Source organism: Conger conger, chromosome 14, assembly GCF_963514075.1.
Source record: "Conger conger chromosome 14, fConCon1.1, whole genome shotgun sequence".
Classification (NCBI taxonomy): domain Eukaryota; kingdom Metazoa; phylum Chordata; class Actinopteri; order Anguilliformes; family Congridae; genus Conger; species Conger conger.
Genome location: NC_083773.1, coordinates 7,926,437 through 7,947,304, shown reverse-complemented (window position 1 = coordinate 7,947,304; position 20,868 = coordinate 7,926,437). Strand labels below are relative to the sequence as shown.

General features: G+C 48.3%; 1 protein-coding gene across 1 annotated transcript; it reads left to right on the top strand.

The window, feature by feature from the left end:
* The first annotated feature begins 3,807 nt into the window (after positions 1 to 3,807).
* Positions 3,808 to 20,570, top strand: LOC133110656 (zinc finger protein 704-like). Its single transcript, XM_061220905.1, has 9 exons — positions 3,808 to 4,316; positions 5,761 to 5,897; positions 14,446 to 14,540; positions 15,085 to 15,311; positions 16,761 to 16,861; positions 17,472 to 17,727; positions 19,321 to 19,410; positions 19,717 to 19,838; positions 20,446 to 20,570. The coding sequence occupies exons 1-9, from the start codon at positions 4,026 to 4,028 to the stop codon at positions 20,555 to 20,557; spliced, it is 1,431 nt and encodes a 476-aa protein (XP_061076889.1). The 5' UTR covers positions 3,808 to 4,025; the 3' UTR covers positions 20,558 to 20,570.
* Positions 20,571 to 20,868: the final 298 nt, after the last annotated feature.

Below are 20,868 nucleotides of genomic sequence, written 5' to 3'. Positions count from 1 at the left end.
AGAGGACCGGAGGGCTGGAAGCTCCTGGCTGCAGGAACCCTGAATATACCTGTGTGTGTGTGTGGCCTCCCTCCTGGGGAACGACCGCTTCATCACCTTCAGAAATCTCTGCAATCAGCCTGCCTCACATTCATACACACACACGTACACACATAGACATGTACATGTACGGACACACATACACATAGACACACACACGCACACACACACTTACACACATAGACATATACATGTACAGACACACATACACATATACACACATAGACACACACACGCACACACACACACACTTACACACATAGACATATACATGTACGGACACACATACACATATACACACATAGACACACACACGCACACACACACACATATACACACATAGACACACACGCACACACACACACACACACACACACACATGAACACACACAAGAGACATACGCATGCTGTACATGCTCACACTTTACCCTTCTGATTCCAATATATGAAAAACACACATGGGCCGGGGGATGTTCCGGAGCGTTGTGCAGCGCTGGGTTTGCAGGGACTCTCTTCTCACGCGGAGGCTCAGACATCGGCGGCCACGGCACACAGTATGGCACACAGCACATGGCACACGGCACACAGCACACAGCACACGGCACACAGCACACGGCACAGGGCACACGGCACACAGCACACGGCACACAGCACACGGCACATGGCACACAGCACATGGCACGGCACACAGCACAGGGCACGCAGCACACGGCACATGGCACATGGCACGGCACACAGCACGGCACACAGCACACGGCACACAGCACACGGCACATGGCACGGCACACAGCACGGCACACAGCGCACAGGGCACACGGCACACAGCGCACACACAGCACACACACACAGCGCACACACAGCACACACACACAGCGCACACACAGCACACACATACAGCGCACACACAGCACACGGCACACAGCGCACACACAGCACACAGCACGGCACACAGCAAACGGGGGGCGGCTGAAACGGCGTCAGACGAGGAAGAGGTTGCTGGAACACTGCAAAAATAAAAACGCTTTCTCCACGTGCAGTAGGAGCGGTGACTGAGAGCGTGGCGATAGCAGCAAGGCGGGAGTCCTCACTTTCAAAAGGCTGACAGGGACACGCAGAGAGAGCCGGCTCAGGGACTGAGCGGAACGAGTCTAGCACAGACACGGGCGATCTTCCTGAGAGACTGGATCACCGAAAGGTTTCCTTTGCTGTATTAAAATCAAAACATGTGCCACTTTATTCAGTCACAAATGCACTGTCTATATTTTCTATTCTTCTGCTCTTGTTATGTTTGTTTAGTTTTTTTTTGGGGTGGGGTGGGGTGGGGGTGGGTTTCATTGTTTTTTTTGTTTTTAAATGTAGTAACTACTGGGAGCTAAACGTGACAGAAAGGGTCAATCACTGTCACGTGTAAGTGTTTTATTTAGTCGTTCCTGTGGAAGCAGTCTGCCTGCCTTGAACATGCATGCCTTGGATATTTCCGTCGTGGTACCCAAGAATGTTTTCTTTGCTGCTGTTGTTGTTGTCATTGTAGCTGTTGTTGCTGTTGTTGTTGTTGTTGTTTTTAAATGTTTTGTTTTGTATTTTTAACTGTATTTATTTTTTTTCAGTCAGAGAGCACAATGTCATCCTCAATTCAGGATAAATTATTTGCTTGGCAATAGGGACTAATGCAATTCTGCATGGGCATAGTCCATCTAGGTAACTGCACAACTGCCACCAAAAGTTGACTGGATTGGAGGAACCACCAGTGACAGGTGACTGGACTGGATGAACAGTTAATAAAAGCTGACGTGTGTGGGCAGCACTAGCTGCACTGAAGCACACTGCAGTAGCAGCAGCACATCAGAGTGACCCCACCCAATGATTCTGCTGGTGAGGACAGGGCTACGCTCTGCAGGGTATAGGGCATAAGAACAAGGCAAAGCACAAGACCACTTGATGCTGTCGATTGTGTCTTTGATTGACAGACAGCTGTACCTACCATCCAAAACTAAGGGGGCGAATCGGATATTAAATGAAGCAGAGTAGGCAAATGAGACGTTAGCTGAGCGGTGTCAGCAAAGCAGGCATTAGCTTCGGCAAGGTAAGTGAGGGTAGTCACAACTTCAGCTGGGACAGGTTACACACTGTGGCTGAAGCTGAAGGAGGAACATCGTGACTTCACTGAGTCTTCCACCAGCTCTCACCATGTTAGATAACAGCTTCGCAAGAAGGATTAACTAACGTCCAGTCTGCCTTAGTTAACTATTCTTCACACGCTGAACCTGGACTGAAGCATAATATGGCACAATGAGACCAAATATATTAACAGGAATCTATGATTTTAGCACGCGTTATGCTTACGTATCAATGCAAAGTGCATATGTATGTTATAATATACAACAATATCCTTGATGTTTTTTGAGAGTCAAAAGATATCTATTAATTTTGGTTTGTGTTTGGAATGACTATCTGGTGAAAAATTACAAATGGTGAACTCTGATCATGTGCTTTTTTCTTCTTCTTTTTTTACAAGTATCATTATACTTCAGAGCAACAGTTTAAAAAGCCCAACTGAATTTAATGTGGCAGCTATGTTGTATGTTTGCTAAGATAACAGGGTTGTGTTTAATCAAGCGGTGTAATTGAGTGCTAATGTGAAAAAAAAGATTGTAATGTTTTTATATTTAAATTATTATTCATAAAAATGTCAAAGTCAAGTTTATACTTTTGTAATAAAGAAGCACCTTGAAATGATCGTCGTTTTCACTTGAGCTGAATGTGGAAGTACAGCAGGAGAAAAGAAAAACTGCATTTTATGATGTATGGCACCTCCTGCATATATCTGGGAATTTCAGTAAGCAGAAATCAAAAGTTAAATACAATACTCAACTCTTTAAAACTCTATATAAATGTACTCTTGTAGATATTTTATTTATTCGTCTATCAGGGACAATAAAAGTAGACGTTGATACAGGTTCAAAATATGAAACCCGTTTCTAGCCAAAGCTAATTCGCAATCCCTGTCCCGTTTATGGCATAAATTAGACTGGGGGAGTCCAGCGCAATGCTAAAGTAAAATAGATGGAACTGGTACTAATAGCTAACTTCACAGTGAATGTGGTATACTGAAGGGCTACTATTTTTTTATTTCTTTTTTTCCGGTTAAAGGTGTCCATGCAGTCCATAAGCTGTGATAAACCTAGGGCTATTCCAATCAATATTTCATTATTTTGTTGAGCGTGATTTCTGAAATTAACGTTTTTAAAAAAGAAAAAAAAAAGAAATCGCGACTTGGGATATACGCAATATGCTTAAATATGAGAAAAGGTGGTGTAGTCCTGCTTTGTGGATTATTGAGGTAACCGGTATCCACACGTTGCGAAAACATTTTTATTTTGGTAGGCCTAACTGTCGTGCCGGCCTACACGGAACATTTGGCTTGACCCCGTTGTTCTAAATTCGGCAGCACGGTATTACTGCGATCAGACAACAAGGCGGCCATTCGATCGTCATGGAGCACACGTAGACCACGTAAGCTGCGCTCTCAGCCGCCCCGTAAAGATTATCTTTCTTTTCTTCACCGGCCGGCAAATGCAAATCCTCCACCAAAAAATGGATGACATTTTCTGAATCCACCAATAAGAGGCTTTACAAATACAACCACGTGCCAGAATACAAGTGTTTACGTATTCCATTGACCAATCGCAACGAAGGGAAGGCGGGACTTTTCGAACTCCCCGGGGCTGTAGCAGCACGCGCACAGGAGCGAGGAGGGGGTGTGTCGTTTTGTTGTGTTGCAAGAAAAACAATATTTTTCTCTTGCCGGGTAATCCGTCAATTTAGTCGAATGGAATAAAATATTTTAGCGGTATGGCAATCCAGAAGTGGAAGTCAACTTAAACCAATCATTTTTAAACACATAGGCTCGTTTATTTAAACAGAAATCAAGTTCGCTTCCAAAAAAAACAGCTTTTGTGGTCTTCGGTGGAGCTTACAGTCTGAAGATGAATTCGGAAGGTCTTCTCAACAAGTCTTTGAAGGTTGGAATAAGCGGCTGCACCATTGTGCCTGATTTTGCCGGTAACGACTGTCGGCATGCTGGAGCCAGGAAGGCAAATTGCAAGTTTGCTGCAACTGTAGATTCTCCCAAATTACCAAGTGCTGCTTCCACTGGACGGTTTTTATGTGCACTATTTCTGGACAACGGAGGCGCTGCGAAGGAGTACCGCAGCGAAGACGTCGCGTTCAGTGGAACTGTTGTAACGACAGAGGGCAAAGAAGAACGACTGAATAAAGTACGTAATTGCTGCTAGCGTGCGTTCATACAGTTCTAGCTTCGGGTAACTGCGGGTAACTGTAGAGCCAATGTATTTTATTTGGCGAGCTTCAGTAGTTAGCTTGCAGGCATAGCAACAGTGGCTTAATTGTATTCCAAAACCCGACAGTGAACAAACAACCTAATGTAAGCTATCTGGTTAGCAAGCTGCACTGTTTGTGTCGCTTGCCCATTCCATTAAATAGGTTGGATAGTAAGGAGCTGGCCAGTGTTACTGAAGTAAGCCAGTTTGTTATTAGCTTGTTATAATGCATCAGCCTTATTGCCTTGAATTTGTTGATTTTTGTTTTTTATGAAGGGGGAAGCGGGGCTCCATGGCCAACCTCACCCCCAACTGATGGTGGCCTGCACGGCCCAGTTCGGCAAAATGCAGCTGGCGACTTTATAGATGGCTACACTTAACAGGCAGCCTACTGTAGAATAGTTGGGATACATTTACCGATAATGAATTTACACTTCATTATTTACACATTTTTTTTACACATATTGGCAATTTTGCACATGCCAAAATCCCCTCCTATGTTAAAATGCAATGTCTTCCCATTACCAACGCCATGCCCATGTTGCAGAATATGTTTTAACATAATTGATGTCACATTAGCAGTGCCAGTCAGAACCTCACCACTACAAGATTATGGAATTATGATCTGAATTATAACGCATTTAAATTTGATTCATGTTTCTCTATTAGCTTCTCAAAGTTGTAAAAAAGAGTCACCACTCACCAGTGTTAGTGAAAAACAACTTCTGACTTAATCATACACTGTGATGTGTAATAACATGTAATTTTCATTAAAACAGTGGCCATATTAAGTCTGCACTCCAAAGCATACACCTTAAGAATAAATATGAAATACGTTGAATTGGTAATTAAGTAATATCTGAATGCTCAGGTTGACATTACTGAGGAATTGCCTTCAATTTAATTTGTGCTGTGTTAGATGGTGTGTGTAGTCCAGGCACATTTAAACATAAAGCAGGCCAAAGCGTTGTATTTCTGAGCAAATTAGGCTTTCTGCCCCTCCCTGGTCGGCAGTTTGTGAACTCCCTCAGGCATGCGCGTTTGTGTACGTGCGCGTCCATGTTGGTGTGTGTGTGTGTGTTTGCGTGTTTCTGTGTGTGTGTGTATGTGAATGAGTCCTGACTCTGCGGGTTTCAGGTGTGTGTGTTTGCGTGTTTCTGCGTGTGTGTGTGACTGAGTCCTGACTCTGCGGGTTTCAGGTGTGTGTGTTTGCGTGTTTCTGCGCGTGTGTGTGACTGAGTCCTGACTCTGCGGGTTTCAGGTGTGTGTGTTTGCGTGTTTCTGCGCGTGTGTGTGACTGGGTCCTGACTCTGCGGGTTTCAGGTGTGTGTGTTTGCGTGTTTCTGCGCGTGTGTGTGACTCGGTGCTGACTCCTCCACAGGGTCCGGGTACGGACAGGGGAGTCCAGGACAGGAGACGGGACCTGTCGCCACAGGACGCGGAGGTCAGGGGTCAGCACCCAGCAGGGCGTGGCCTCCGCACGTGCACCTCCTCGCTGATCCTCGTGCCCGTGCACAGGTAGGCCCCCTCTCCTGTATAGACATCATAACATCACCTGTGTTCTGCCATTAGAGAGTATCTGACAGGTCCTGTAGTCTCATTGGTGCAGGAATGAGCACAGACGCAGGCTGAGTTGTTACGCGATGACTTCACTGAGTCTTCACCGTTCGTTCATGCTTGTATGTGTGTGCGTGATTGTACCTGTACAGTTTGTGCTCCAGACTGTGCATGATCGGGGTGTTTCTAACCCCGAAGACACTACCTGGAGGTGCGCAGATAGTGCGTAATTTACAGATATTTTGTGGGAGTATTCAGCTCAAACACTGCTGTCACACTGTCCAATACAGTGACTGTGTGGAATTAGTGGTGAAGTGCTGTAAATCTTCATTGACACCTTCTGCAGCCTGACTGAGTGAGCTCCCTCTGGGACTGCTGTGCTACTGGAAGGGAGGGCAGGAATGCTGTCCTATGGGAACTCAGTGGGGTAGGAATGCTGTCCTATGGGAACTCAGTGGGGTAGGAATGCTAATGAAACCAAATGTGGAACACACACCATATTCTCTTTTAGATGTGGGAAAGCATTTTTCCAGTTGTGTTCAGTTTTTAATGATCATTTCTATCAACAGCTAAGCATTGTGTGTCTATGTGTGTGTTTCAGTTGTTAATCAGTATACCACTATGAGCTGATTTAGACAAACCTGCTGCAACATGTGAAAATTAGCCTACAGGCAGATAACTGCAACCTTGTCAGCTGTGTGCATCATTGCTAATACGAGTGTTGCAATTTATTTAATATGCATGCTTTTGTTAAACATGTCTGATACAGATCTATTGGACACAGTGGAGCATTTTAAACCTGCTTCTTTGTCCCAGGACTCCCAAACATTCTGAGCCCACAGCAGTTTTTCTGCTCCCGCCCGTTATTCAAATGTTTCCAGTGCGAGAAATTGGCAAATTACTCACAAATTACATGCATACTTTCGTGAGCAATGTTCGTGAAGTGATTTGGAAATTAAATTATGTTGAAGCATCTGGCCTCAACTGGCAAATAAAAAAGAATAAATAAATAAATATCCAAGGAAATGTAAACGTCACTGTGGAAATATATCTAAATATTGAAATACGTGTTTAAATTTAAATCAGTGCAAATTTATTTAATTTACCTCCATATGTTTATTAATTCTTGTTCCTTTTCTCAATTATTTTTGCTTATTTCAGCTTTTCCATGGCGTGTAAATCATTCAACCATGCATTGGTAGAGTTTGGTTTGTACGTAGATGTTATAGATGTTCACCATGCATTGGTAGTGTTTGGTTTGTACGTAGATGTTATAGATATTCACCATGCAGTGGTAGCATTTGATTTGTACGTAGATGTTATAGATGTTCACCATGTGTTGGAAGCTTTTGGTTTGCTCCCAGATCTGGGATCTACTTTATTTTAGTGGACACCCACCCATTTAATTATAGACTTCTTCTCTGCAAGTGTGTAATGATGGTTGAAATACTGTTCCAATATTTTCTTGCATCACTATGTTTGCCCGCCCAGCAGCTGAAAACTCACTGAATATGCGATTGTGTTGTGCTGTGATAGATTTTTTTCTGTCCACTTGCCAGCGTTGGCACAGTTCATATTTACCCAGCCTGTTCTCTATTTGCCAATACAGACACTTTGATGTACTCCCAGGAGGTCTAGCCACAGGTAACATTTACACCGTGTATTTGACGAGCACTGTTACTGCACTAGGCGGCACGGATGGTGCAGTGGTTAGCACTGCCGCCTCACAGCAAGGAGGTCCTTGGTTTGAATCCCCGTCGGCCGGGGCCTCTCTGTGTGGAGTTTGCATGTTCTCCCCGTGTTTGCGTGGGTTTCCTCCGGGTACTCCGGTTTCCTCCTACAGTCCAAAGACATGCAGGTTAGGCTGATTGGAGAGTCTAAATTGCCCGTAGGTATGAGTGTGTGAGGGAATGGTGTGTGTGCCCTGCGATGGACTGGCGACCCGTCCAGGGTGTATTCCTGCCTTTCGCCCAATGTATGCTGGGTTAGGCTCCAGCCCCCCTGTGACCCTGTTCAGGATAAGCGGGTTAAGATAATGGATGGATGGATGTTACTGCACTCTGAGCAGGGGAGCGCTCTGATTGGCCCCTGGGATTCGGCAGGTCATGTGACCGTCGAGCCAGCCCAGACATGACGAATGGAACCAGACTCCCTCGCTCTGTTGCCGAGCCAAAGCGGGGTGTGTGATCCTAGCTTTTCTGGGTGCTCTGATAGGATAGCGGGGCAGAGCTGGATTACAGGTCCTATGGGCTTGGCGCATTGTCTTATCCCCTTATCTTGCACTTGCTCCCAGTTTGCGGTGCGGTCTCGTTTATGCAGAGAGCGCACAAGAGCATGATCGAGCCAGTTCCTTTCACTCTGCCTGCCAGGAAATGCATTAAAGCTGCACACCACTGTGAGCCTCGGCTGCTACATGCACTCTCACACGCTCGCAGTGCTTCACGTTGAGGTTGAGGTTTTTCACACCAGGCGTTGAGGTTTTTCTTTGGGTTTTGTGGGTGTGCCGGGCCTATGGCCTCCACTAGAGACCCCTCTCAGACGCTTCTGTGCCAGCCCTGAGCACCCAGGCGAACGGTCTCCCTGCTGCCCCATTTCTGGTGCTGAGCCCTGCAGTTAGCCTCCCATCCACCAGGGGAGCTGTGTGACTTAATGAGATGAGGACATGTCTGTCTTCTTTTTTTTTTTCCTACTCTTCCTCCCTCTCTCCTGTGCTTGTCACCTGTATCTCTCTTCCCAATCTCTGCTGTTTTAGAGAGGAGCCACGCACAGGTCTGTGAGGAAGAGGCACCCAGGGAAAGATTTGTTGGGCCAGGCAGGGACCTCACCTGTACTTCACATGACCAGCCAATCAAGCTCTTTCCCTGGGGTTCACTATAATATACAAAGGTCTTCCAGTAGAAGGTTGAATATTATGGTGTAATAATACCTCCTTCCCCAAATAGATGTCATGTCATCTACATACATCAGCGTAACATTTCCCAATGGTTTCCTCAATGCAAGAATTGGTGGTAACAAAGGTAAAGAATCGCAGAGGTAACTTTAGAACTTCTAAAAACATAATTTATTACCCACCTGATTCACAGATATTAACTTGCATCTGAATCAGCCAAAATATCTGCAAGATTGGCACGTTCACTACAATGCATAAATGGTCCCCACACTTTCTCAGATGTACTTTGCTGGGGTTTACCGCTCTGCTCTTGTGTTTGGGCTGGTGTGTGGTGGTTAAACCTCTTGAGGTCGAGTCAGAACTCGTGCACATTGACATGCAGGCACACTACCGTGGGTTAAAAGAGCAGCCGGTAATGAACCATTTCTGTCATTTGGGGCGAGGAGCACCGCCTCACAACATTACCGCGGTGTCAATATTTGTTTTGTGTTGCAGAAACTGGGCGTCCGTTGTGAGGGTTTAGCATAATAGTTTGCGGTTTGGGTGGACTTGGAAAGTGCCAGTAAAAACGCATTCCCCCCCCCCCCCCCCCACCCCCCCCACCATGTGGAACAGCCCGGCTCTGCCCCGCTGCATCTCTCGCCAGCTGACCCTTCACCTCTGACCCTTCACCTCTGACTGGGCAGACCTGCTCGGTGTGTCACCGTGTAGCACTGCTGTCAGAGCAGCTCCTCTGGCTCCGTTGCTTAGGAGACGGAGGGCCTGATTCCTTTGAGAAGAAGAGAGTGTTGGCGCTCAAGGAAGAGTCTAGCTTAAATAAGCATAAGATGGTTGTCTCTCTCTCACACAGACACACACACACACACGCGCACACACAAGCCTGAAAGGTAATGCCCCCGTTGTTTCCTGATGAGAGTAGAGAAGGAGAATGCGGAGAGAAGTGGACGTGGTGCGGGGCTGTTATTAGCGGCGGGACGTTGACTGTGTTGTAGGGTCGCTGCTCTTCCCTGGGGTCAGTGTGGGACATCTGCAGGCCGGCTGAGTACATGAGGAAGGAAGGGCAATCAAAGTGTGTTCCTGTGCGTGCGCTTTTGTGTTTGTGTGTTTGTGTGTGTGTGTGTGTATGCTGGCTTGTTGTGTGTGGGTATGTGTGTGTGATTGTAAGAGAGCTGTGTGTGTGACTGTAGGTATGTGTCTACATACGCGTACGTGTTGTACCAGTGGAACTGTGTATGTGTGTCCTTGCGTGTGATGTGTGTATCCGTGTGTGTATTGGTACACTTTTCCAAGAATGCAGCATGAATTTGTCTTGCTATAAAAATTAAGGTCACAAAAAAAAAAAACCTATGCAGTTAGCATTGTAGCCGCCTGCATTTTTATTGGTGGGCTTGTTGCTATGGTTGCAGTTAACATGTGAGCAATAAAGCAAATTGTGTGCTTGTTTTTCTAGTGCAGAGCCGGCTTGCCTCTGTCACGGATCATAACTCTGATTATTCACACTCACATCTGTGGGGGAGCCAGCCTCCAGTGTCACACACTCCAAGGTGAAATGGCCACAGAGAGAGAGCTGCATTCTCAACCACCCGCATGTCTGCTCCTCTATCTGTGTTCATATGACTATGGGCAGCTTGTGTTCAAGTGCGCACACACACACATAGACACACACACAAACGCACACACACACACATAGACACACACACACATGCACACACACGCACACACACACACATGTACAGTACAAACACATGCACACGCACACACACACACATGTACAGTACAAACACATGCACACACACACACACACACACACACACATGTACAGTACAAACACATGCACACGCACACACACACACATGTACAGTACAAACACATGCACATGGACGCATACACACACACAAACGCACATGTACACGCATAGACACACACACACACACACACATGTGCAGTACAAACACATGCACATGGACACATACACACACACACACAAACGCACATGCACACGCATAGACACACACACATGCACACACATAGACAGACACATGTACAGTACACACAAACAGACGCACATGCACACACATAGACACACACACACACTGCCAGGTTCTTATATTTTAGACTTCAACATTAGTGGTAATCAAATTCACATTTAAGCTTATTACAAATTAGCTTCATGGCTAAGCGTATTGTAATAAACTCAGTTTTAAACTTATGAATGTAATCAACAGCTGTGTAAATAACCTTTTAGAAATGTCAAGGAAGATATTGATAATTAGTGATGATTACAATATTGACGATAATGATGAAAATAACAGTAGACCAGCTCATTACTGCAGGGACAGCAGAGTAACTGGTTTATTTTTCAGGACCGGGAAATGTGCATTCTAACGGGCAGTTTATGCACTGTTCCAAGGACATTCAGCTGACTTACGGCAGGGTGGAATTGCAGGAGAGAAAATCCCGATATTGCAAAATAACAAGTAAATGTTTAAACTTTGTTTCAGGGTGTGTGTCACTAACACCACCCCCCCCCAACATTAGACACTATTACACTCACCTCTGCAACAGTATGGCTGCTCCCTGCCAACTGTGTGTGAGTGTGTGTGTCCATCCAGCAATAAAATTCTTCAGAGCAGAAAGTGTGAAGAGGTTTTCTCCCTGCAGTTCCATCTTCAAAGCAGCTGGATTTTACGGGAACCTGAGTGTCGCAGTAATAAAAATCCAGCCCACGAAAACTGGCACAGCTCCCCTCAGGACGCTGCGGTGAGCGGGGGCTGATGACGGGGCTGTGAGGGGGAGACCTGGAGAAACACACAGCTGTCACTCAAACACTGACACCAGCCATAGGGCCCCAGATATTACACTAAACACTCTGTACATGCACGTGGCGAATGAGAACCTCTCACGACACGCGCGCACACACACACACACTCTTACACATACATACACCTATACGCTCACACATACACACACACACACTTACACACTTACTCACACACACACAAACACACACATATACGCCCACACATACACTCACACACATATACTCACACACGCGCGCGCACACACACACACACACACAGTGTAGCTCTAAGTGTCCCCGCTGGGATCTCACTGTTCTGGGCGCTGTTCTCTATTCATTAACAAATGCTTTGCAACACACAGTAAATAAATGATCTGGAAGCATAGTGGAACACGTGGAAACTCAAAGGCGCTGTTCATGACTGTATTACTGTGAGATGCAGGAAAACCATCTGCATATTTGGCTTGGTGATTTCAGTGAGAGAGGAGGGTCAGGAGAATGAGAGAAATTGGGTTTCTCCAGCAAACTGTGTTGAAGCTCTAAACTGCAATACTGGCTGACTCTGCACTTTGCTTTCATGATAAACAGCTTCAGCTGCCAAACAGTGTGACACATCTTCCTGAAAACACAGAGCAGGGCTCTCCCTCGCAAATACACAGAGGCGCACACACATTCACACACAGACGTGCACTTTATTAGTCTACAGTTCTGTGCAAAAGTCTTAGGCACCTGTACAACATTCTGCACAGATAAGATTCTTTCAAAAATAATTAAATGAAAGGTACCAAAGAAATTTACTCTACATTATATATTACATTTTAGTAATTTGGCAGAATAGTTAAAAACTGAATCAAGTCAATATTTTTTGTGACCACCCTTCAGCGTTAAAACTGCATCACTTCTCTGAGATAGCCAACGCTGTCCTGCAGTTCTATAAGACAATCAGCAGGGAGGTTGTTCCAAGCATGTTGGAGAACTTGCCACAGTTCGTCTGCAGACTTTGTTTGGCTCCTTGCTTCTGATCTCAGACAGCCTTGATCAAGTTATTATGTAAAAAGTAGTCAATTGCTTACAGTAATATGTTACCTTTTAAAAATTTAATATTTTGGAAAATGAATATTTGGAAATCTGAAATGTGTTCTTTTATACTAACACACACAAAAAAAGAAACATATATATAATAAAGTCTAGGCTGCCAAGACTTCTGCACAGTACTGTATGTCTGTTAGACACCGATGGTCGTTTAACCTTGGTGTTAATTCAGGTAATTATATTGTATTTATTATAACGAGAAAAAAATAGGGAAAAGTTAAGGGTTTTTTTCTTTTCATTTAGTGTATTTTCGAGAGACATTGCGAGAGACTGAGTAAACATGCTAAGAGAAATGTGCTGATGTACTGACATTGGCGGTAAAGCGAAAGTGCTGGTGAAAAGTGAGCGCAGTGCGTGGGATTGTAAATGAGGAATATCTCTCCTTTAGTTCCTGTTTCAGCCTTTCTTATTCTCATGTAAAAGAAAGGCGGAGGACCACAACGGGGAGCAGTGCATTGTGGGATTGTTGAATCTAAGCCAGCCATACTGAACCAGCAATTTATTGAAGTCCAGACTCAGTGTTTGACTTTGTGTGCCGCTTTGCAGATTTTTCTCCTGTTGTTTGTTGCTTTTCTTATGTTTTAGTATTTTTGTGTTTTAGAAAGTGATCTTTTTATGCTTCGCTTTGACAGATTTGCAGATTGTGGTTTTGGTTCACGGTCTAAACTGGTTTGATCTAGTTGGGTTGTCGGGAGGGGCACTTCATTTACATACATGCTTGTGATATGTCTTTTGTCTCTGTAGACTTTTGTCTCTGTAGACTTTCCCAGCTGAAAGGATGTGATAATATTATATATATTACATTGCTGAAGCATTACGTAAACAATGGGGGGAGGGGGGGGAAAGAGAAAAGATATGATATCTGTAAACTTTATTTCAATGTCTGTACCTGTGTGTTTCTGTGTGTTTCTGTGATCACTTTTATGAGTGAGGTCATGTGATCTCGGTACAGGGTGAGTGAGGTCATGTGATCTCTGTACAGAGTGAGATCATGTGATCTCTGTACAGAGTGAGTGGGGTCATGTGATCTCTTCGGAGTGAGTGGGGTCATGTGATCTCTGTTCAGAGTGAGTGAGGTCATGTGATCTCTGTACAGGGTGTATGAGGTCATGTGATCTCTGTACAGGGTGAGTGAGGTCATGTGATCTCTGTACAGGGTGTATGAGGTCATGTGATCTCTGTTCAGAGTGAGTGAGATCATGTGATCTCGGTACAGGGTGAGTGAGGTCATGTGATCTCTGTACAGGGTGAGTGAGGTCATGTGATCTCTGTACAGGGTGTATGAGGTCATGTGATCTCTGTACTGGGTGAGTGAGGTCATGTGATCTTGGTACAGGGTGAGTGAGGTCATGTGATGGCTGTACAGGGTGTATGAGGTCATGTGATCTCTGTACAGGGTGAGTGAGGTCATGTGATCTCTGTACAGGGTGTATGAGGTCATGTAATCTCTGTACTGGGTGAGTGAGGTCATGTGATCTTGGTACAGGGTGAGTGAGGTCATGTGATGGCTGTACAGAGTGAGTGAGGTCATGTGATCTCTGTTCAGAGTGAGTGAGGTCATGTGATCTCTGTACTGGGTGAGTGAGGTCATGTGATCTCGGTGCAGGGTGAGTGAGGTCATGTGATCTCTGTACAGAGTGAGTGAGGTCATGTGATCTCTGTACAGAGTGAGTGAGGTCATGTGATGGCTGTACAGAGTGAGTGATCTCTCAGTCTGTGTTCTGTAGGGCAACAGAAGGACATGCAGACAGAGAAGTGATGGCAGCTGCTGCCCTGACGTCTCTCTCCAGCACCAACCCCCCGGTGCCACCCCCAAATACAGGTACCCCCACCTACCCCCAAATACAGGTACCCCCACATACCCCCAAATACAGGTACCCCCACATACCCCCAAATACAGGTACCCCCACCTACCCCCAAATACAGGTACCCCCACCTACCCCCAAATACAGGTACCCCCACATACCCCCAAATACAGGTATCCCCACATACCCCCAAATACAGGTATCCCCACATACCCCCAAATACAGGTACCCCCACCTACCCCCAAATACAGGTACCCCCACATACCCCCAAATACAGGTACCCCCACCTACCCCCAAATACAGGTACCCCCACCTACCCCCAAATACAGGTACCCCCACATACCCCCAAATACAGGTACCCCCACATACAGGTACTCCCACCTACCCCCACATACAGGCACTCCCACCTACCCCCACATACAGGTACTCCCACCTACCCCCACATACAGGTACCCCCACCTACCTGAATGCTAAAGTTCAGACCAGTGTTGTTGAGTTATTCATTCATTTATGTTGACCTGCCTGATTCCTATGAAATGCTGCATCTTAACCCTCATGTAGCTGCAGTTCCTGGATCCTCCAGCAGCCTTTCCGGGAGCTGCAGCAGCTCCACCAGTGGGAACTGGAGCTGGGATGCCAGCGACCAATCGGTGCCCTCCACGCCTTCGCCCCCTCTGTGCAGGGACGTCAGCAGGGGCTCGCTGCCCTTGTCTCCGGGCGACGGCTTCACAGAGGAGGCGGAGACCACGCACTTCCTGTTTGAGGACCCCATTCCCCGGAAGAGGAAGGCAGGTTTTGGGTGGCTGTGATTGGGGGATGTTGGGGGATGGCTGCAGGCAGGGCTGTGATTGGGGGATGGGGATGGCTGGGTGCAGGGCTGTGATTGGGGGATGGGGGTAGGGCTGTGATTGGGGGATGGCTGTAATTGGGGGATGGGGGTATGGCTGTGATTGGGGGATGGGGGCAGGGCTGTGATTGGGGGATGGGGTTATGCCTGCAGGCTGGGCTGTTGGGACTAGGGGCTCTGTCCACTCACTTATCTTTCACCTCCTATCCTCTTATTCTTTGCCTGACCCGGAAATCGATAAAGGTCCGCCATCTTTAAGGAAATTCCAACTCGTTAACTGTCCCTTCTGAGAGTTATGAGGCTCCTGAAGATTTCTTGAGCAAGAAAACACCAGTGTGTGCTTTATTGAAGTATTTTTGTGGAATCTGTGTAAAGGATCGACCTGCAGATGAATCTCTCCCCAGGGGGGAGTTTAAGGTTAGGGTTAGGAGCTGAGCTGGGGGTTAGGAGCTGAGCTGGGGGTTAGGAGCTGTGCTGGGGGTTAGGAGCTGTGCTGGGGGTTAGGAGCTGAGCTGGGGGTTAGGAGCTGAGCTGGGGGTTAGGAGCTGAGCTGGGGGTTAGGGTTAGGAGCTGAGCTGGGGTTAGGGTTAGGAGCTGAGCTGGGGGTTAGGAGCTGAGCTGGGGGTTAGGAGCTGAGCTGTGCTGGGGGTTAGGAGCTATGCTGGGGGTTAGGGTTAGGAGCTGAGCTGGGGGTTAGGAGCTGAGCTGGGGGTTAGGGTTAGGAGCTGAGCTGGGGTTAGGGTTAGGAGCTGAGCTGGGGGTTAGGGTTAGGAGCTGAGCTGGGGGTTAGGGTTAGGAGCTGAGCTGGGGGTTAGGAGCTGTGCTGGGGGTTAGGAGCTGAGCTGGGGGTTAGGAGCTGTGCTGGGGGTTAGGAGCTGTGCTGGGGGTTAGGAGCTGAGCTGGGGGTTAGGGTTAGGAGCTGAGCTGGGGGTTAGGAGCTGTGCTGGGGGTTAGGGTTAGGAGGTTGGGTATGAGAGCGGCCCATGTTTAAAGTCAGTGTTATGGTGGTCAGGGTCAGAAGCGCATTGGTTTTGCTGTTGCGGTGTTTCGCGAGCGTGCGGGATTCAGGGCGTTCGCTGTACTGCGGGGGGGTATTGTCATATCGGCTGCAGACGGTTGCCTGGATACCTGCCCATTAGCGGCGCGGAGAGGCAGCGCTAATGATGAATGGATCTGAGCGCACAATGGGGACCCAGCTTGAACACGGGCGCACGCCGCTGTGTGTCTGCAGCGTGTGCGTGTAACTACCCGCTGTACCTGTGATCACAGCTGCTACGCTCAGCTGGGGGGCGGCCGGGCGCGGGGCCTGTCCCATCCAGCCCACTGAGGGCGTGTTGGCAGAGCTGTGAGACGCCTTTTAAACGTTCGGGGGAAATGTCTTCTCTTGCAGAACTCCATGAAGGTGATGTTTAAGTGTTTGTGGAAGAACTGCTCCACTGTGCTGAGCTCCTCTTCGGGGATCCAGAGACATGTGCGCACCCTTCACCTGGGGTAAGTGTGCTCACCTGGGCTCACCTGGGGTCAGTGTGCTCAGCTGGGCTCAGCTGGGCTCACCTGGGGTCACCTGGGCTCAGCTGGGCTCACCTGGGGTCAGTGTGCTCACCTGGGGTCAGCTGGGCTCACCTGGGCTCACCTGGGCTCACCTGGGGTCAGCTGGGCTCACCTGGGGTCACCTGGGCTCAGCTGGGCTCACCTGGTGTCAGTGTGCTCACCTGGGGTCGGTGTGAAAGTGTTTTAGGCAAGGTCTATTTTAGCCCTCTGTGTCCTGACAAACCTTTGCTTTGCTACCATCTGGTGGCCAGAGAGCTCCATAGCAGGGAAATGGTTCACTAGTCCCCTATCAAGGCCTAGTCTTTAAGGCACTGTTTGCCTGTGATATGGGGATTGGGGTAGTTCTGTTGCTTTTGAAGTGTTGGTAAAGTCACTGGGACAGTTGAATGTGGTGCTCAATATCTGTTAGCTTGACTCCTGGAGTCTGCAACTCTTCTAAGTGTGTGTGCGTGTGTCCATGTGTCCATGTCCGTGTGTGTGTGTGTGTGTGTCCATGTCCGTGTGTGTGTGTGTGTGTGTGTGTGTGTGTGCGCGCGTTTCCGTGCCACAGGAGGAACGGAGACTCGGAGGACAGTGAAGGGGAGGAGGATTTCTACTACTCTGAGATGGAGGTGAATGTGGACACTCTGTCAGAGGGCCTGTCCTGCCTCGCACCCGCCTCTCCGACCACGCCCGCGTTCCGCAAGGCCCTGCCCATCTTCTCCTGCCCGCCTCCGTCCCAGCGTGCCGAGCTCCACTGCACCTCCCCCCTCAGCCAGTCAGCGCCCTCTGCCCTCTGCCACATCCGCACTGACCACACCTACCAGGTAACGCCCCTCTACACCCTGTTCTGTCTCAGCACATCACTGCTCAGACCCCTGCTTCCTGTCGAAATTCAATATAACGTTACGTACAATCGTCAAAATGAAAAATGGAAACGCCTGTATAAATGAGGGAGTATGGAGGGACTTCTACACAGGTGTGACTCATCATTGATGAAGAATTTTACTTCCCAGCATGCACAGGGGCATGTATAAAAATGCTCGACAGGCCTGGTCATCATGGTAATTATGGCTAGCATAGCTACAAGGGGACAGATCGGTGACTTTCAAAGAGGATGTGTTTGGCAGCTGCTTCAGGGACAGGGCAGGCATCTTAATGTCTAAGGTGAAAGACACAGGGCAACAGTGGGGTGTCTAAGGTGAAAGACACAGGGCAACAGTGGGGAGTTTAAGGTGACAGACACAGGGCAACAGTGGGGGTGTATAAGGTGACAGACACAGGGCAACAGTGGAGTGTCTAAGGTGACAGACACAGGGCAACAGTGGGGTGTCTAAGGTGAAAGACACAGGGCAACAGTGGGAGTGTATAAGGTGACAGACACAGGGCAACAGTGGGGGTGTCTAAGGTGAAAGACACAGGGCAACAGTGGGGGTGTATAAGGTGACAGACACAGGGCAACAGTGGGGGTGTCTAAGGTGAAAGACACAGGGCAACAGTGGGGGTGTCTAAGGTGAAAGACACAGGGCAACAGTGAGGTGTCTAAGGTGACAGACACAGGGCAACAGTGAGGTGTCTAAGGTGACAGACACAGGGCAACAGTGAGGTGTCTAAGGTGACAGACACAGGGCAACAGTGGGGTGTCTAAGGTGAAAGATACAGGGCAATAGTGGGCAGGAGCAGGATTCATGCAGACGTTGCGATCCTGCATTATAGCCTTCTCAACATCACTTTGAAACAGACCTCTGGCTTTCACTCTGGCTTGCACAGGATCTCTGTCACCCTTAACCATCTGAAGAGTTGGTGTTTTGGAATGTGTTCGATGTTCTCCATCTTGGGCTTGCTTTGAAGTTTGAATTACCACTGCTGGTAATTCAAACTACTGGTAATTCAAACTACTGGTAATTAGATTCGAGATCCTGTGCAGGCCAGAGTGGAAGCCAGTTCCGTCAGTGTTAGAATATTCAGTGACAAAACGCCCTAATCACATATTTATGATCTTACACCCTAAAGCTGTGGTCTGAAACTGCCATGCAGGGTGTGTCTGTATGCTGCCTTTTTCTCCAGCCTCAGATCTTCATTTTATAATTCAATCTTTTGCTCAGTTAGGGCCACAGGTTTTCGCATCATACATATAAAGAGAGATGTGTTATTTGTGTTGTCTAAAGAACTGTTGCTGTGCGACAGCTGGTGTGTGAACGTGCCGTGTGAAAGAGAGTGCTTGATTGACGCTCGCTCGGACCTGAAACGCCCTTGGACTGGCGGGGAGGCCCTGTTCCCAGACGGCCGTGTCTGGGGGGGTCCTGCTGCTCTCTGGCTCATACAGGGCGTGTGTGTAAGAGGCCGACCGCGGCCCCCCGCCCCACCTCTCTGTTCCCGGGTCGCCCAGATCTGATGCGTGTGCGCGCTCTGTGTCCTAGGCGACGGCTCTGGTGAGCATCCCCGGGACAGCGTCGGCGTTCCGGCCGAACGACGGCTGCACCAGCCTCTCCTGGCAGCCGCCCCCCTCGGTGAGTCCCTCCGGAAGGTTCCGGAGCTTCCCTGCCATCGCCACCCAACGTACCTGACATACCGAATGCTACGTGCATATATTTATTATCAAAGTGTGTCCATGTGTGTTAAGATGTCCGTGCTTATGGATTGGCGTTGACCTCTTCCTCTCTCGTCCTGCCCTTATGCCACTGCATAATTTGTGACCCTTGAATTCTGGGTGCATTTTTGTAACTGTCAAAAACCAAAATCGCAAGTTACACACAGTTATCACAAATGATCTGACATGGGACCTTAGTGACCTTTGACCTTTCACTCACCCACAGACTCCGCCCACCCAGATCTGCAGTGTTAAGGTGACAGAGGTCAGACAGCCAATCCAACAGGCCCCTGTCACAAAGCCCCACCCCCCTGCCCTGCCCACAGCCAGGCCCTCCTCAGGAAGCAGGTATGTACCTGCACAAATGTCAAATCCAGGGTACAAGTGCAGGGTTTAAGTCCATTAGAATTTGGAATTTGGTATAATTTCTTTTGGCTCTGTACTCCAGCCTGTTGGTTTGAAACATGACTATGATGTTAAAGTGCAGACTTTGAGGGTATGTGCTTCAAAAGTAATTGGACAGTCCCAGCTGTTACCGATTAGTCTTCTTTATTTAGAAACTGCTGGGACTGTCCAATTACTTTTGGTAAAATGGGGGGACTATGTCTAAAAGTGGATATAATTCTTACCCGATTCACCAGATATGGAAGCACATACCCTCAAAGTCTGCACTTTCACATCATAGTCATGTTTCAAAACCAACAGGCTGGAGTACAGAGCCAAAGAGAGAAGAGAATTCGGCGCATTCAGCAATGTCTTCTTGCAGTGCATGTCAATGCAGCTTGCCTGGCAAACCAGACTCTGCTCAAACTTTCAAACTAGGCCTCGCAGATCAACTGCGAGTCGAGATTCGGCGACGGCGTTGCGTGTTTCTTGCCTCCGATGTTTTGAGAGACGTCGGTGGACCTCGCGGGAGATGGGAGACGTGATTTAAGCGGTTTCTTCCTCCCTGTAGGAAGCTGCGCGGCGAGGCCAGGAAGTGCCGCAAGGTGTACGGCTTGGAGAAGAAGGACCTGTGGTGCACAGCCTGCCGCTGGAAGAAAGCCTGCCAGCGCTTCACCGACTGATGCCCCCTGCTCCCCGTGCCCCCTGCCCCCTGCCCCCTGCCCTGCCCCCAATCGCCTCTGGGGTCCTGGGCCTGATGCCCCCTGCTCCCCGTGCCCCCTGCCCCCTCCCCGTGCCCCCTGCCCCCTGCCCTGCCCCCACTCGCCTCTGGGGTCCTGAGCCTGATGCCCCCTGCTCCCCGTGCCCCCTGCCCCTGCTCTCTCCCCTGCCCCCACTCGCCTCTGGGGTCCTGGGCCTGATGCCCCCTGCTCCCCATGCCCCTTGCCCCCTCCCTGTGCCCCCTGCTCCCTCCCCCTGCCCCCAACTCGCCTCT

Excerpts from the sequence above, each read along its gene's own strand:
- LOC133110656 (XM_061220905.1), top strand. The coding sequence starts at position 4,026 with ATGAATTCGGAAGGTCTTCTCAACAAGTCTTTGAAGGTTGGAATAAGC. Across the intron at positions 5,898-14,445 it reads ATCCTCGTGCCCGTGCACAG|GGCAACAGAAGGACATGCAG; the intron begins GTAGGCCCCCTC and ends TGTGTTCTGTAG. Across the intron at positions 16,862-17,471 it reads GTGCGCACCCTTCACCTGGG|GAGGAACGGAGACTCGGAGG; the intron begins GTAAGTGTGCTC and ends TCCGTGCCACAG.